The sequence below is a fragment of the Petromyzon marinus genome, chromosome 34 (genome assembly GCF_048934315.1).
Source record: "Petromyzon marinus isolate PM22_M1 ecotype Great Lakes invasive population chromosome 34, UKy_Petmar_22M1.pri1.0, whole genome shotgun sequence".
Lineage (NCBI taxonomy): Eukaryota > Metazoa > Chordata > Hyperoartia > Petromyzontiformes > Petromyzontidae > Petromyzon > Petromyzon marinus.
Window position 1 is genome coordinate 609,599 of NC_133700.1, and position 17,025 is coordinate 626,623.

General features: G+C 53.0%; 1 protein-coding gene across 1 annotated transcript in view; it reads left to right on the plus strand.

Annotated features, from left to right (window-relative positions):
• LOC116948553 (uncharacterized) overlaps window positions 1-17,025 on the plus strand; it is a 41,731-nt gene that overhangs the window by 17,152 nt on the left and 7,554 nt on the right. The window contains exons 5-12 of the mRNA XM_032965317.2: window positions 1,709-1,777; window positions 4,273-4,382; window positions 4,895-5,136; window positions 7,666-7,804; window positions 10,275-10,380; window positions 10,557-10,712; window positions 11,046-11,303; window positions 11,790-14,200. Coding sequence (XP_032821208.2) covers window positions 1,709-1,777; window positions 4,273-4,382; window positions 4,895-5,136; window positions 7,666-7,804; window positions 10,275-10,380; window positions 10,557-10,712; window positions 11,046-11,303; window positions 11,790-14,200 — 3,491 coding nt within the window. The remainder of the gene's footprint in view (window positions 1-1,708; window positions 1,778-4,272; window positions 4,383-4,894; window positions 5,137-7,665; window positions 7,805-10,274; window positions 10,381-10,556; window positions 10,713-11,045; window positions 11,304-11,789; window positions 14,201-17,025) is intronic.

Consider the following 17,025-nt stretch of genomic DNA (forward strand, 5'->3'; position numbering starts at 1 on the left):
CAAATCAGCCCATCTCCTCTATAGCCCGAGCTGTGCCCATTTAGCTCCCTCTAACCAGCCAAACAGAAGCTGCTTCGGCTTGTGGTGGCTGGGCAACATAGTCTTGCCTGTTGGAGGAGCTCCCTGATGGGACTCCAGATCTCAAGAATGTGTGAGCTCACACAATCCAGCCTGGTTAAACCCAGGATGGATGATAGGGAGGCTAGCCTTAATGCATCCACGTTTCCCAAGCATAGATTGCAGAAGGCATACAGTAACTGTGATCGAGAAGACCCGAAGCTTCGTGTGGAGCGACAGACCAGGTAGCTTACACAAAGCATGATGCAGCTGATGAAACGAAAATGCTGCTCAACTGATTCGGAGTGAGACATCTGCTGCCAGAACCGGAGCTTGCCATAAGCACACTGCCCAGGTACGGAAGCTTCTCCACTCTCTCCACAACTATCCCATCACGCATGGGGAGTTGAGGGGGTGGAAGTGTCTGATGGTACAAAATATCCAGGCAGGTGCTTAGTTTTGGTGGGGCTGATGGTAAAAACCCACCTCTTAGTTGCATGCTCCACGTTCAGCAGCAGTGCATCTAACTCCTCAGAGTGAGAAAGAATTACATGGTTGACCAATAGGCAGCCAGCCCTTGACTGCACCTAGGCATCGATCAGCCTCCCATTGTATCTGTACCAGATGGAAATTCCTCTAGTACAGCCATGGAAGGCTTCTCGAACTACGTGGTTGAAAAATATGTTAAATAATGTGGACGCCAGAGGATATCCCTGTCAGAGAATGGCTCTGACTCCTGGCCACGTAGCTTTACCCGGGCCTGCCCACCATCATGAAGGCCCTTAATGATTGTGAGAAGTGTCAAAGACTCCAAAAACAAGAAAAACAATCCCGAGCCCTGGCCTATTGATAATGTCCTACAAATATAAAGACAGTGTCAGTAAGTCTCGAGGTGAAGACAGGGTGTCAGCGAGGCTGGATGCTAAGACAAGGTGCCAGCGAGTCTGGAGGGTCTTGGTTGAGAAATTCCCCAGAGGTCCTTGGTTGGGAAATCCCCCAGAGTGTCCAAAAGAGACAGCTGGGGGAATTCCCCCTGAGAATCCTCGAGGATAAAAGCAGGGCAAGAAGGGATGTTCGTGGTCTGCGGAGAGGGACTCGGGCCATCGTCGCTGTCTTCACGTCGTCACTGTCTTGAAGTCATCACGGTCTGCTCGGTCATACGATCTCCACGTCGGCATTATCTCACGACAACGTGAAATAAAGAAACCTCTAAAGTTAACGTCTGGAGTCATTACACAAACACATCTGGCAAAGACTGGTGGAACTGATCATGGTGATGGTGGGTCATGTTGATATGGATCACATGAGGACTGATGATTATGATGATCACAATCATATTTTTGATGATGTTCCTGGTGATGATGGCAATAACAGTAATAGTGTTGCTCATAATGATGATGGTGTTGATGGTGTTGATGATGCTGCGGTCGACGATGCTGCTGATCACGGTGATGCTGAATATACTGATGACAATGTTACTAATGTTGCTGATGATGATGTTCCTGATTATGTTACTGATGATGCTGCTGCTGATGGTACTGCTGAAGATGTTACTGATGTTGCTGATTGTGATGTTACTGACGATAATCTTGCTGATGATGATAATGTTGCTGATGATGATGGTGTTGAGATGATGGTGCTGATCCCACAGAGCATCCGCTCGTCGGGCGTCGTGCTGCTCGAGGTGATTCTTTTCGGGGCCTTCCTCCTCTACTTCCCTGTAAGTGGATCACGCTCTCCCCCCACCCCCTTCCCCCACTCAAACCCCAGGTGGAAGTGAACCCACCTGCTGTGCTGCCATAATCCTTCCCTGGCCGCAAGCCAGGAAGGAGATCGGGGCCTCGACACCCACAGGACGGGAGGGAGTTTCACCAATCTGTGTGTGGTCCACGAACCCTCGCTACCTCCACAGTGCTACGCTGCTGGCGCGCGCCACTGTGTGCGCAGCACGGCATTATGAACCTCAAGACACTATAGCCCAGTGACTTGAAGTGGGGTTGGTGAATCACGCAGAGATCACGTGTCTCGACACGCAACTGCAGGGGCTGGACGGTGGCCATGAAGGCACGGTGGAAGTTTGGTGAAGGCCTGAATCATAGGAGTACGGTACAGCAATATATGTAGTTGCGCTGCCTTCTGCTGTCCGCCAAGTAGCCCTGCAGCAGTAGCAGCCTATAGCACCTGTTATGCACGGTGGTGGTCGCCCATCTGAGCAGCTATCCAGGCTCAACCTCTGCTTAGCTGCCGAGATGAGACAGAGACCATGCATGCTCCGCGTTGTGGTCGCAGGCGCACGCAATCGATTTCAGGAGTTTATTTGATCGAATCGTTGTGATTTGTTTACATTTTTTTTCTACCTACGTGACTTTACCGAAAGAACCAAAGAGTATGGATTCCTGCAGTCACGAAAGCTTTAAATCTAGATTTATTTGATTTGTTACGCAGACGATCCCGTTGAGTCGTTTGCCTGGATATTTTACACGGGAGATCACTTTAACGTCACTGACGCTATTCTTGTGGGGTCCTGGCTAATTGCCTTAATGAGCGTCTAATTGGCATCCCCAGCCAGGGTCAGGTGAACATTTTAAAGTGCATGTCATGGTCATTTGGTGAGCAGTGGGGGTTTTCCCGGCCCTGCGCGACCCATGACCTCCCAGTCGCAAGTGGAACTTCTCCCTGGACTCCCTCGCGAATGAGATGTTCCATCTCACAGGATTTTTCAGGCAAAATTATTTAGTGTATAAAGTAGCCCCTCGGTTAACAGTGAAATCGGTTAACGGTTTTCCGGTTAACGTTTCGCCTCCCATAGGACCCCATGGTTTTGACTAACTTAAAAATGTTGACGAACGGTACGTTATGCATACGGTTGCCAATTTCGACCAATCCGAGCACTCATAAGTAGGGCTGAGCCACGCCCTCGGCCAATCAGCGACGCCCATTTATGAGCGTTTAGACCTCGACTTGGCTTTGTTGACATTACGTTTTCTGTTGTGGCAGTGGAAACAACAGCTCTCTTGCAGATTCAGTCTTTTTTGCTTATTGTTTCAACTTATAAATGAATTCGATTAAGTTATTTCGGTTAGCCATTGTTTTTATGGAATGGATTAAAAATGTTAACCGAGGGACTTCCGTGTATATATTTATAATCATTTCGACCCACAGTGCCTGGGTCAGTCCCTCTGAGTGTCTCTCTCTCTCTGTGTCTGCGGCGGCATCCAGATGACATTTCAGTTTCATTTATTTAGTATAGCCCTGTGAGCCATGCGGCTCTTGAATCTGGTGCAACCGCAACAAACAAAACATGAACAAGAAAACATCTTAAAGTGACTACGCGCAAACAGAAAAATCCAGGAAAAAACAGCAAAATCTTACAGAAAAAGCACCGTATATCAATGCTGTGTGCAAAAATCCCAGTGGGATGCAAGTCAAACAAAAACAACCATAAGACAATTTATATTAAAGTTATCAGTCTAACTCTGTACTGCAACAAACAAATATGGCTAAACCAAAACGTTTTCGAAATCACCAAAATAAAGCTATAAAATCAATGTAACAGTGATCGTAGGAATTGTGATTCAAATTTAACAATAAACGATTTACATAACATCTACGACCAAACTTTATTGCCATAGCTGGCAGCATGAGTCACTCCATACCAGCAGGAGTATCAGTAGGAGTATCAACATTTTTCAATGACACATGACACAAGCCTTGCGGAGAATACACTCGTGGCTGGTGTGGTAGCTGTCTAGTCGTGCGCAGGCGGTGCAACTGCGCCAAGACCAGAGGGGCCTAGGAGCCGAACTACGAAGAGGGAGGGTGGAATTGGACAGGGGGCCTCGTTCCACTCCTGGCAGCAGGGCCCAAGCCGACCACGGCACTTCACGAACCGTGACATCAGCACCATTAGCGGTGTATAGTGGTAATGGTGGTCATGCCACCTTTGTGTGTGTGTGTGTGGAAAGCGGTAGTGCAACAGTTAACGCGTTGCACTATGAACCCAGCGACCCAAGTTACAATCTCGCTCACGACCTGCACCGGTGACGATTATCCGAACCTGTTTTGGGCGTTCCCCTTAGTCAACTCAGATGTGGTGTTGACCACATCACCCCATCGTGTGCCGTGCCGGCCTTCATAGGTGCTCGCTAACAGAATTCGACCCAACAGTCTGTTAAATGCTACATGGGGGCCCTTTGTCTGTGTGGTCCCACGCAGGTGTTCATCGTGTTCTTCGAGCCGAGCGCGTTTCGCTGCATCCTGCTGCGCTGGGTGCGAGTGCTGGGCTTCTGCATTGTCTACGGCACCATCGCGCTCAAGATGTGGAGGTCCGGCACCCCACCCACTCCCCCTGGCCCACTCTTCCTCCCCTCATGCCATTGAGGACCCAGCGGCCGTGCCTGTAAAGCTCCTCGGGGAGAGTTGCAACACGTCACGCGGCCGCGTGGATGGACGCAATGCACGTGTGCACCCTCTGTCAGCCCACTGATGGATGGGTGCATCACACGCTCTGCATGCCCGACACACGCATCTCTGCACTCAGACCTCCGTGTGCCCACCGTGTCCCCCCTGTGTGCCCCTCACGTCTCACTGTGTCCCCCCGTGCCGCCCCAATGTGCCCTCCATATCCCCTCACCCGTGCCCCCCCCCACACATGTGTCCGCCGTGTGCCCCCTGTGTACCCCCCGTGCGCCCCTTATTTGTCCTCTGTGTCCTTCCGTGTGCACCCCTATGTATCCCCTGTGCCCCCCCCCTCACCCCACGTGCGTTCCTCCGCATATCCCCCACGTGCCCTGCCGCCCACCCCCATTTGCCCCACTTGCCCCGCCCCACGAGCCAGGCTGCTGGAGGTGTTTGTGGAGCGCGTGTCGGAGCGCCCGCGACCCGGGTGCCCGTGGGCCGGCGTGGCGCGCCGCCTCGCCGCGCTGCTGCTGCCGCCCGCGTGGTTCCTGGCCGCGTGGACGCTGGCCGCGTGGGAGAACCTGGCGCGCGAGCTGCCTCTTGTCGGCCGTGGGCACACGGCCAACGGGGGCCCCTTCCTCACGTGCCTCCTGGATGGCTGGGACCTCATGCTGGGCCTGGGTGAGGAACGGGTGGACGCGCGCGCATATCGGAGGTGCCAGTCGGCGTGTACGGCACCTGACGGGGCTCGTGCTGTCTCTCTGGTGCCTCGTGTGCTATGAAGTAGCGCCATTGCCTGAAACGTCGCCTATTCTGTGTTGAGTTGTTGTTGTGTATGTACGTACATATGTACGTTGAACTTCTTTCGCACCGTACGTAGCCAACCGTGCTAATCGGAGGTGCGGGGGAAGGACATCAAACTAAACAAAAAAAGCAGTTCTAAAGAAATTAATGTTAAATTTTGACTTAATAGTGCATAGCTCCATTGGCTTCCAAATGTTGGAAGGAAAGAAAAAGGGCTTCTGAAAGTGCGCAATGCAGTGACCGTCTTTGCTCGATGGTTAGCTAAATGCCACTGTGAGGATTGCCAGAGTTTGCATGATGGTTTATGCTCCTTGACGAGATCAGCAAGGTATTGTGGTTAATTTGTGGCAAGCACTTCGTGTGTAATTAGTGTGACATAACGTATTCGTTAGGCAACCAGAAACCAATGCAGCTCAGCGAGCACTGGATGTACATGGCCGGATCTTGCAGTACCCATCGCAACACGTGCCAAAAAATATTGTACACGCTGCAACTTGGTAATGGTTTATGCCAGACTTCCCATAGAGTAGTGAGTTGCAATAATCGAACGTTGTCGATACTATGCGACATGCCACCATGTTGGCTATGTCACAACTCAATAGTGGTCGAATGTGTCGTAGAGCCCTGATATTTTAATTTCTGGACCTGGCTAGGTTTTGCACGTGGTGTTCAAACGACATGTTCTGATCGAGTATGGTACCGAGGCTCTTTAGATCCGCGTAGAAAAATGTATCCTGAAGTCTGCGACTGCCACACCTGATTCTCCCACAAATGTTTTCACCTGAGCCTGAGTACCAACCAGCAGATCTTCTGATTTCCCTGGATTAAGCCACATTTCTTTTTGTGCAAACCACACATGTACCACTCACAGCATATTGATTGAACTTGATGTCAGGCGATGAGATGACATCAACGATCGGATGGACGTACGTTGAAAATCGGAAGGGCCCAAGGATGGACCCCTATGGTTCGCCAACTGGGCACGGCATAGGCGATGACTGTTCGTTACCCAGCTTAACGAACTGATCGACCATGACTCAATCCACCCAGTGCTGTGCCCGATACACCGACTCTTGACCTTCGCTGCCTGATGAGTGTCTCGTGGTCGATGATGTTGAAGGCGCCTGAGAGATCGAGGCCAACAAACATTGCAGCCTACCGGTCATCCATGATCTTGTAGAGGTCATCAGTGATCTTTAGTAGAGCCGTCTCAGTGCTGTGGAACTTCTGATATGCCAACTGCAACGGGTTGGATCTGCAGATTGCAGCGACACAGGGACGTAACTGTTTCAGACAAAGGCGGTCTACGACCTTTGAAATCGTACTCAGGTTTGAGGTCGGCCTATAGTTTTTGGGGTCACTCTAGCTCAAGCCAAACTTTTTCAGGAGCGGTGTTACCTACGCCATTTGAACCGGTCTGGGAAACAGCCCTCGCTTCACGAAAGATTTGCCAGTTGGACAATCAACAGCCCGAGCACTTCCGAGCATGATTTGAGAATTGACGTGTGGATGTATTCGAGCAGCGATGTCTTATTTGGCAGCCGTTTGATGAATATCAACACCTCTGCCACCGACGTCTGATTCGAGTTTTGCATTGGTTCCAGGTTGATCAAGTTCAGATGGCAGACCGGGAGAATGCGTTGCCTTCAAGTTAGAAACTGCTGTCTTGATCGCCACTGTTTTATTGGCAAAGAATGTCGCAAGTACTGACGCACAGACCATATAATGATCTGCGAACCTTAATAATGAGTAGGTGGGCAGATCTTCAGGCGGCTCTGTAAGTAAGACAGTCTCGCAAACAGTTTTCTTCCAAAGACGCTCCAGCCTCTTCCGCGTCCGCTTCGCAGCGGTCGCCTTTGGTGACAGCGAGTTACTCTCCACTTTCACCCAGTCTCTTTGTGCTTGTTCAGATGGGCACGAGTTCATCAATAACAGCAGTGGTGTCACAAAGTTCACTGGTGTCCCAGTTAATGTGTGGATAGCTGTGTGGTGCTGAACGCTGGCAGATGCACCCAGTGAATGTTGGCCCAACTGTGGGCGTTCTACATTCACTGGACACGTGCACCAGTGATCTTTGAATGAGCACTTGTGCTCGAGTTCGATCCTCACTCGGAGCCAACGTTGGTGACGAATATCGGAAACCGTGGTACTGGCCACACCATTCCCTCATAGGTGCTATGCCATGCCGGCCTTCATAGGTGCTACTCGCGAAGAATACTTCCCGCAACAGCCTGTTCAAGGCTACACGGGGAATATTTATATTTGTGTGTGTGTGCGCGTGTGTGCTCGTGGTGATGTGTGCTCGTGGTGACGTCACCGCCACTTAGTGGCGAATGGCGGTTGTTCTTGTTGTGTGTGTGCATGTGTATGCGTGTGTGTGCGCGTGTGTATGCACGTGGACACTAGCCGAGCTACTGCTGACCGTGTGGAGCCTGCACCTGTGCCGCGCAGCGCGCCGCGTCCCCTCCGCGTTCCACGAGCCGAGCTTCCTGGCGCTGGCGCTGTGCAACGAGGCGCTCGTGTCGCTCGCCTTCCACGTGACGCGGTGCACATGCCCACCCCTCTCCTCGCCGCACTACATCCACACATTCACTCTCACTCACTCACTCACATTCACTCTCACTCACTCACATTCACTCACACTCACTCACAAGACAAAGATCCCCGGTATAACCTTCACTGCACTTTGCGCAAGTGCTGTTATCAAGTAGCACCTACTGTACTGTATGAAGCCCGGCACATGAAGATGTGGGTGGCCAGCAACATGCCCGGCCTCCTTTGTCTGCCTAGTGGCGATGTTTACACATCACACCAGGTGCTCTTTTGAGGCTGAGTCGACCTCACACACGACAGCATCAACAACCGCCGTTCGCCACTAAGTGATGGTGACGTCACCACAGCACTTGTGCCATGCTAGGTGCATTACTTTGAGGCAACGTGAAGTGTCGATGGCCCGCTGGCAGGAGGTCATGGAACAGACCGAGGTGCCATAGGTTGACTAAGATGACTGTAAAATGCACCAAATGTGCTCTCCACTGTGCCAACTTTCTACGTTTTAGCCGCCCGGCACTTTCGTAATTGTTGTGAGCGTCGCTCCTCCATTGTTGCTGCGTCCTTCACAAACCTCTTGGACAGAGGCCGGTCTTGACACTCCTGGTACCAGTCATTGGCAAGTTCAATCAGCTCCAAATCCTTCTTGTACGACATCAGTCCATCTTTTTTCTTGCACGTGCCACACCCGTTTAGCCTCCTCTATGCGGCCATGCGGTGGCTGAGTATGCGGAATACATGACTCACCCAACGCAGCTTCGCCTGCCAGAGGAGCTCATTGATGGGACTGTGTCCACAACTTTCAAGGATCTGGGAGCTCCTGACATAATCCAGTCTGGTTAAACCCAGGATGGATATCATAGGCATGCCAGCCTGAATGTTTAGAGGGCTCCACGTTTCACAAGCATAGAGAAGGGAGGGCATAACTATGGCCCACAAAACCTGGAGCTTTGTATGGAGCAACAGGCCTGGTAGCTTCCACACAGCATTACGTATCTGATGAAAAGATAATGCTGCTCCATTGATTTGGCTACCAAACCGGAGCTGGTCCTAAGCACACTGCAATAAGTACGAACATTTCTCTAATCTCTGTCCACAATTTCCCCGTCATTCACGGGTCGTTGAGGGAAGGGGCCTTTGATGACACAAAATAATCAGGTAGGTGCTTAGTTTTGTTGGGGCTGACGGTAAATTCCCAGCCTCCAACTCCTTCTCAGAGTGAGCAGCAATTACCTGATTATCAGCATACATAATATGGTTGACCAATAAGGAGCCAACCTTTGACCACACCTGAGCATCTATCAACCTCCCATTGTATTTGTACCAGATGGAAATCTCTTTGGTACAGCCATGGAAAACTTTTCGAACTATCTGGTAAAAAAAATATGTTAAGTAATGTAGGGGCCAGAGGACATCCTTTTCCCAGCCCGAAGGGAACAGAGAATGGCTGCGACTTCAAGCCACGCAGCCTGCCCACCATCACCAAGGTCCTTAATAATTATGTCATTAACATGAAGGTCTTTTAACATGGAGACAAAGTTTCCCCGTATGGGTAAAGTCCTCTTAGCATCTATGAAAGCCGACACACACACGGATACACACACAGATCACCGTCGATGACAAAAGCAATATCACCCAGCCTCACACCTCATTGCACCCGATGGTGGTGATCATTCCAGCTGTTCCTCCGCCAGTCTTTTCGCCTCTCGCCTGCTCACCTCGTGTCCGCAGAGCGATGAGACGGTGGCAGTGCTGCACATGAGCGAAGCTTGTAGCATGAGTCTCCATTTGTTCTTGACGCCACTGGCACTAGCATCGCCGCTGAGTTTGGCCGCTCGCACTGTCCCCGTGGGGATCAACGCAGCGGATCCATAAATCGGTGGAGGGTCGCTGTCTCTCGCCCCGCTCCCCGCTTTCCTGCCATCGCCTCCAGCAGCAAATAAACAATGAAAAATCTAATAAAATTATTTCAGGCCAAGTCATAACCGAAGAATATCACCACAGCAGTTGAGAGATATTTAATGAGCAGAGATTTTCGGAAAACCCCGACAGGGAAACGTTCAAACCAGCGTGGGATAGTAGGAGAGGAAACGCGGATAGAGACGCCGAGACCGGGTTCACTCTCAAATGAGAAACGTCGAGCAAAAGGTGGGAGAGGTGCCAGAGGGATTGAGATGTAGCACACCGGGGATGGCGACTTCAGGACCAATGAAGGGGTGATCCGGCTTCAGGCCCTTGCCCGCTGTGCCGTGGAGTCAATATCGTCCTCACAAGAGACGCTTGTGCGTCTCTGAGTGTGTGCTTAGCCTCAAATGCGTACTGGGTGTGGTGTGCCAACATTGCCACTAGGGAGACAAGGTGGCAGGGCATGGTGATGGCCTTCGTAGGTGCTCCTCGCAAACAGCGCTCACCTCAAACATCTGTCAAGGTCTCTGTGTTGGTGCGTTGTGTGTGAGTGTGACCAGGTTCTGGCTGTCGGCCTCGCTGCACCCCGACTGGACGTTCATCATGTTCTTCATCCACTCGCAGCTCACAGTCACCGTCACGCTGGCCCTGCTGCTGTTGCCCAAGGTGCTCACACACACTCAGACAAAAATGCCCCGTGTAGCATTAACAGACTTTCGGGGCAAGTACTGGCTAAACATGCAGAATCATATTCCAGCATTGCAACTCGTGCGCGCGGCAGCGGTGCAGCGGCGGTGGTGGTTGCGAGTTGATCCGCAACGCGTCTCGCGGGCCCCGTGCAGCTGTGCAGGGCCGAGGGACCGCGGCGCGGCGAGGCGGGCGACGGGGAGGTGTACGAGGACCAGCTGGACGGCCTGGGGCGCTCCACCTCGTCCTGCCTCAACGGCAGCGTTGCCTCGCTCGGCTGGTGGGACCACCTGGACGCCGAGGAGCTCACGGTGAGGGGGACCCTCAGGCCGGGCGGGGCGGAGCGGAGGGTGCGAGGGGTGGCTGAGGAGGCTGAGGCCATGAGTCAATGTTGAGGCTGTGAGTTGTTCGTGTTGTCGAAGAAGGAATGAATCTCAGCAGTGAGCTTTTACTGAGATCATCTCTGGCCATTGCCACGGAGTTTAAAGTTATATACATCTCACCCTATGCCTTGCGCCACTTTTACATCTCTCTCCCCTCTCCCCTCTCCATCTCTCCCCTCTCTTCCCTCTCTTCTTTCACTCAACCTGTCTCTCTTCTCCCCCACTCTCCCCGCTCTCCCTGCTCTCCTACTCTCCCCGCAGAGTGAGCTCAAGCGCCTGTACACGCAGCTGGAGCTCTACCGCTGCGAGCGAATGAGCCTGGGCAACCCGCACCTCCCGAGGCGGCGCCCGCCCTCGCGCCGGGGGCTCGCGCGCTCCTTCATGCGCCGCTTCGCCGACTGCGGCCCCGAGGGCCCCCGAGAGGGGCCCGGGGGGCCGGGTGGGGGGGGGCAGGCAGGGGGGGGGCCCGAGGTGGGAGCGGCGTGGAGCCGCGTGCGGGAGGCCACGTTCCGCCAGAAGGTACTCATATGCTTTATTTATTTACTTAATGGGCGAAAAGATGTTGTAATGTTAGCTTCCTCGCCCGGTATGCGGGAGGTCAGGGGGGTTTGATCTCGACCCTGATGCCTGTATGTTTGGAGTTTGCATGTTCTCCACATTTAGAAACGTGCATATGTACATATGTTGAGCTTCTCTCACACCATAGATTATTTAGATTATTTGGTGCTAATCATGTCCACATGATAAGCCACTTCGTTGAGCTATCATTTGTGGCCAGGTTGCTTCTGAAAAAGAAGCTAATAGCTCAGAGGACTTTACCTGGTAGGATTAAAATAAGAAAAGTTTTATCTTGTATAATTTTTTTAAGTGATTTGTTTACATTTCCTATATTTTGCACGCCAATTGTGTTTTTAAAATTGTTTGTTGTTGTAACGTTCTGACCCTCTTTATAGCCCATCGTATTCCTCCTCCAGTATAAATACATTTTCTGATTTTAATTCTGAGGTGCTGTCCCTGGCGCGCTCCACGAGCGCCTACGACCAGCTGCTGGAGAACTCCGAGAACAGCGTGAGCTCACTGGGCGGGGAGCGGGGCCTCGAGGGGGGGCTCCCGGGCCCCGAGGCGCTGCCCCCAGGCCTCGAGGGGGGGCTCCCGGGCCCCGAGGCGCTGCCCCCGGGCCCCGAGGCGTTGCCTCAAAAACAGCAGCAGCAGCAGCAACAGCCGGGCAGCAGCAGCAGCGGGGAGGCCGAGCCACCGGACTCCCCCCCCGTGCTGTGCCGCTCAGCCAGTGCGCACGCGCTCCGTGGCTCCGCGGGGCCCGTGGCCCCCGCCAGGCCCCCCTTGACCTCACGCACCCCCCCACTGCCTCTCCTCAAGTCGCTGAGCCTGGTGGGCCCCCGCCAGGCAGGGGCGCTGGCCAGGGTGGCCACGGGGACGATGGGACGGGCGCAAGAGGCGGCGGCGGTGGCGGCGGCAGCGGGAGGGCGCCCGGGGCCCCCGGGAGGGGGGACGGAGACGGAGGTGGCGCCGGGCGCTGGGAGATCTGGAGGAAAATGGGGACCCGGTGGGGCAGACCGGTCGATGGGAATAGAGATGCAGGAGAGGGAAATGAAGGACGAGGTGGCGATGATTGGGGAGTGGGAGATAGAGGTGAACAAAAAGGTGGAGATCGAGATGGAGCTGAAGAGGAAGAAGTGGCAGGAGGAGCTGACTAGGAAAGTGGAGCTGAAAGAGAGGGTGACCGAGAGGGAGATGCATTTGAAGAAAGAGGTTGAGCTGCAGCCGAGAAAGGAGATGGAGGAGAAGATCAGGAGGACAATTGAGATGAAGGAGCTGGAATTGAGCAGGGAGATGGAGCTGAAAGAGGTGGAGCTGAAGGAAAGGGAGAGAGATCTGAAGCTGAAGAAAAATGGGGAAGAGGTGGAGCTGCAGATGTTGGAACTGAAGGGGGAGGTGAATGATGTTGAAATGAAAGATGCGGAGCTGAAAGAGGAGATGGATGGTGGAGTGGGGGGACTGCAGTCTGGAGCAGCTGAGGCGGCAGGTAAAGATGAAGTGGGAATGGGTAGAGAGGAGGAGGCATACGACTTTCGAGTCATGGTGAGCTGTGACAAGGAGATGGGGGATGAGGTAAGGACAATTGTGGATGAGGAGACTGGCCCTGCAAGGGAGGAAGACACTGAGAAAGATACGAAGCAGAAGAAGAGCCTCGATGAGGTGAGGGTCGGGGGAATTGAAGTGGACTCAAGCAGTGAAAAGATGAGCAGGAGCCTGGATGATGTTAAAGACGATGTGAGTTATATTAAAGAGGAGAAGGCAAATGTTGGCAAGAATGTGGCGCGTGCTGAAGAGGTAAGGCCAGGCACTATAGAGGAGCTGGGAAAAGAAGAGGATGAGACTGCTGCTGTTCAGGAGAATCAGGCTGGAATTAATCAGGATATTACTCAGGATCAGGCCGGTGTTAGGGAGGATCAGGCAGCTTTTGAAGATGAACGGGCTGAGATTTCTGACCCCGTGCCAGAGGAGGCTAAATACCAGGCTGACATCACCCCAGCAGGACCCAGCAAAGAGTCTCCTGGGATCATTCCCGACGGTGTTGGGGCCGCTGCAACAGAGACGTGCCACAGCCCTCAAGGTCGCTCACGAGGCCGGGAGCATCCCACTGGGTCCGGCAGGCCCCTGCGGGACCCCCCAGAGGGCGAGGCGAAGCAGAAGAGGGCAGAGAGGCGATCAAGGAACCCAATGGAGCGGACGGAGGGGAAGGCTGCCGGAAAGTCTGAGGCGAGGGCGGACGCCAAGGGCAAGACCGAGAGGGCACGGGGTCGGGAGGAGGGGCACTCTCGGAAGAAGAGCCCGGGCTCGCAAGCCGGAATAGCGGCCGTGGGCCGCAGCCGAGCGCGGCACGACATGGAGCGCGCCAAGCAGGAGCTGCGCCGCCTCCACGAGGAGCTTTCCTCACGGAGAGGGCAGCGTCAGAGCAGGCCGCTGCCAGCGCAAGCCACGGCCACCCAGGGCGGCGAGGTGCTGGGTGGCAGCTTGCGAGTGGCAGGACAGCCAGGGGAGGGTGGTGGGACGGGCAGCTTGGAGGTGAAAGAGGAGGCCACAGAGGGCAGTCTGGAGATGAAAGGAGAGACGATTGAGAGCAACCCGGTGTCCACAGAGGAGGCGATTGAGGGCAGCTCAGCTGCTGCAGGGGATGTCAAAGAGGACAGTCGAGCATCGAAAGAGGGAGCCATTGCGGGCAGCCTCATTGTCGAAGATCACCAGCCTCCGGCGCTCGGTGGCGAGGGGCAGGAAGTGGCCTCTCCACTACAGGCATTGTCCAAGCACGGGGAGACTGGGCCCCAGGGGCCACAAGGGGATCATGGAAACAGGCTCCTGGAGGTCGCGGGGCCAGGCAGACCTGGAGTTCACAGGTGAGTCGTGGGTCAGGTTCTGTAATGACGATGCGTGGCCCCATGCTTTGTTACTAATGATTGATCGTGACTGATCAAGATCGTGGTTCGGGCTTAGATGGTTATTACTAATGTCGGCAAGGTTAGGATTTGGGCTTGGATGGGTTGGGTTACATTTTTTTGGAGTTATGGTTAAAAGCAAAACTATCTCTACTCTCGATGGAATTTCACAGTCCTCCCCCAAAATATAAATGATGAATTTTAATGATGAGATGGGCGTCAATCATCCACGACATCACATTCTTCCGATAAAAATAATTTCACCTGCGGTTTGCCAGGATCTTCAGTACACAGCTTTAAATTCAGTGAGAATCCGCTTGTTTGGCAATAATTTGTGATTTTGTCACTGTTGGTGGCTTTGCCACCATAATATTTGTAATTAATGATTTTGTCAAAAGATCACTCCACTGCAGTCAATGCCACAGCTGGGGGCTTTTCCTGATTACTGTGCTTTCTTGTGGATTGCATGTAAAGGCAGTGGATGGACGTCCACTGTTTCGATCTTGTTTCTTTTCCTGACATTTCCATGGGATGGACTTTGGGGCGTTGACTGCCTTGGTCTTTACCTCAGCAGCACGCCTCCATCGGGCATAGCTCCATGCAGGGGACTCCAGCTGGTTCAGCTGCTTCGACCATGCCCGGTTTAGTCTGCATTCAACGGCAGTCTGTGCGAGGAATTAGGGTGAGCGCTGTGGGGTCGTCGACTCCTGTGGCAACGGCAATAAGCGACGGGTTCCCTTAACCACACATACGACAATTGCCATTCAATCCATGGAAGAATGGAACTCTTCGGTTCAGAAGCACGCTACGTGATCAAGTCCATTGATCAAGACCTGGAAAATTCACACCTGGCGGCATGGCGCCGGCTGCGCCTCGTGCAAGTCCATCAAACAGCTGCCTGAAGTGGTTGTGGAAAATTTAATCTGCAAGCGGGTCCTTCCCATCAGGGGTGGTCCAAGGTACAGTACAACAAGGGTGATGGACAACGACCCCGGCCTGCTGGGACAGGCGCAACGGCTCCTCCCCTCACAGCTGCATTTCCACTCAATTCTGCAGGGTAGTCGACGTGATACTGAGCCTGAGCCTCCCACACCGGGTCGGCCTGTGGGCACCTGGCTGACCTCCTTTTGCTAAATATGGTGCCTCATCAGGGGCCAATGCAAAGTTCCCTTCAAGTTATTCGCCCACCGGCAAATAACGTCGAGTCGCCACTGTTCCTATAGTCAGCGGCTCGACAACTCTTGTTGTCGACAAGCTTCGACGCCTCCTCGACATCCATTCCATCATCACGGCACCGCCCGCTTCAGCGACAACGCAGATTCTACGGCAGTCTGTTCGCGGTACCCGAGATAGATGGTGGGTTTCCGGCCCATTCTCAATTTGAAGGCGTTGAACAAGTAGATCGTCACAGAACATTTTAAGATGGAATTTGTTCAGTCGGTGGTGACGGCGATCCAACCATGAGATTGGTCGTCTTCGATTGACCTGAAAGACGCCTGCCGACATGTTCAAGTCTAGTTGACATTGGTGCTTCCTATTCTTCGCTTTTGAGGATAATCACTTCCGGTTCAAAGTTATTTTATTTTGACCGATGTCCTTGCCTCAGGTCTTCACCAAGATGTTCGTGAACACGGTTGCTCTTTTGCCTACCTGGTCGATCTGCTGCTGGTGGCAGAGACGTCCGATGGCTGCTCTGTGGCCACTCATCGGACGTGAGCAGTGTTGGTTGACTACGGGTGGGTCATCAACCCTCTCTCACTCTCGACACCAAGCTCCAGCTACTCTGGTGGGAAGCGACAGTACATTTTATGATGGGGGTGTCCCCTGGGCTAAGTCGAGCCGGAGATTTTTGTTTACTCCGACGCCTCCACTCATGGATGTGGTGGCATCTGTGGCAGCCATATGGTACAACCATTTGGTCAACGTCTGAGGCAGAAAATTCCAGCGCTCGTAGAGAGCTGTGAGCAATGAGGCTTGTTCTGCAGAACATTCCGCAGAAAGTCTTGTGTCACCGTCTCTGGCTGTGCTCCAAGTTCCGCTGCCATTTCCACAGCACAGCGACTTGCTAGACAGAGTCGTCTTGCTGCCATCCAAGCTGGGTCTTATCAAGCCCACAGTCTGGAGAGTTAGTGGGTCTCATGCTCCCAGCGTAAGCTGTGCTCTTCATAGCTAGTCGTTCCTCCACGTAGCATGTCAATGGAGGGCTTTTGTGAGGTATTGCCAGCGTTGCCAGATTCCACCATGACAGGTACCGCCGGCTGCTGTGCTAAACCACCCGCTGTGGATTTCCAGGCGGGATGTACTGCATTCTTGACAAGAGTCCGTCTCGCCACCATCACCGCCTTCCTTTGTGGTTTTGACACCACAACTCTGACTGCCCAGTCATCGATTCGGAGGTTGAGTTGAGGCCTCTTTTTTATCAACATCTACCGGCGCATCGGTGGTGCTGTCCTTGGGATATCTCATTGGTGCTTCATGCCTTGCGTGATTCCCTCTTTGAACTGTTCAATACCATCGCTGTTGCCTTCCTTACATTGCAAATTTTTCTGCTTGTAGCTCTCACATCTGCAGTGCATATTTATGAGCTGTACGCTTTATGGTGTCATGAACCCTTCCAGGTTTTCAACCTATAAAGTGGTCCTTTGCCACCATGCCTTCTTTAAACCGAAGGTTATAACCGCAGATTGTATTATCACACTTCCTGTCCTATGTTTGGACCCGTTGGTCCATGGACAACAGGATCTCCATCTATTAGACATTGCTCCGACTTTTAAGGTCTATACAGA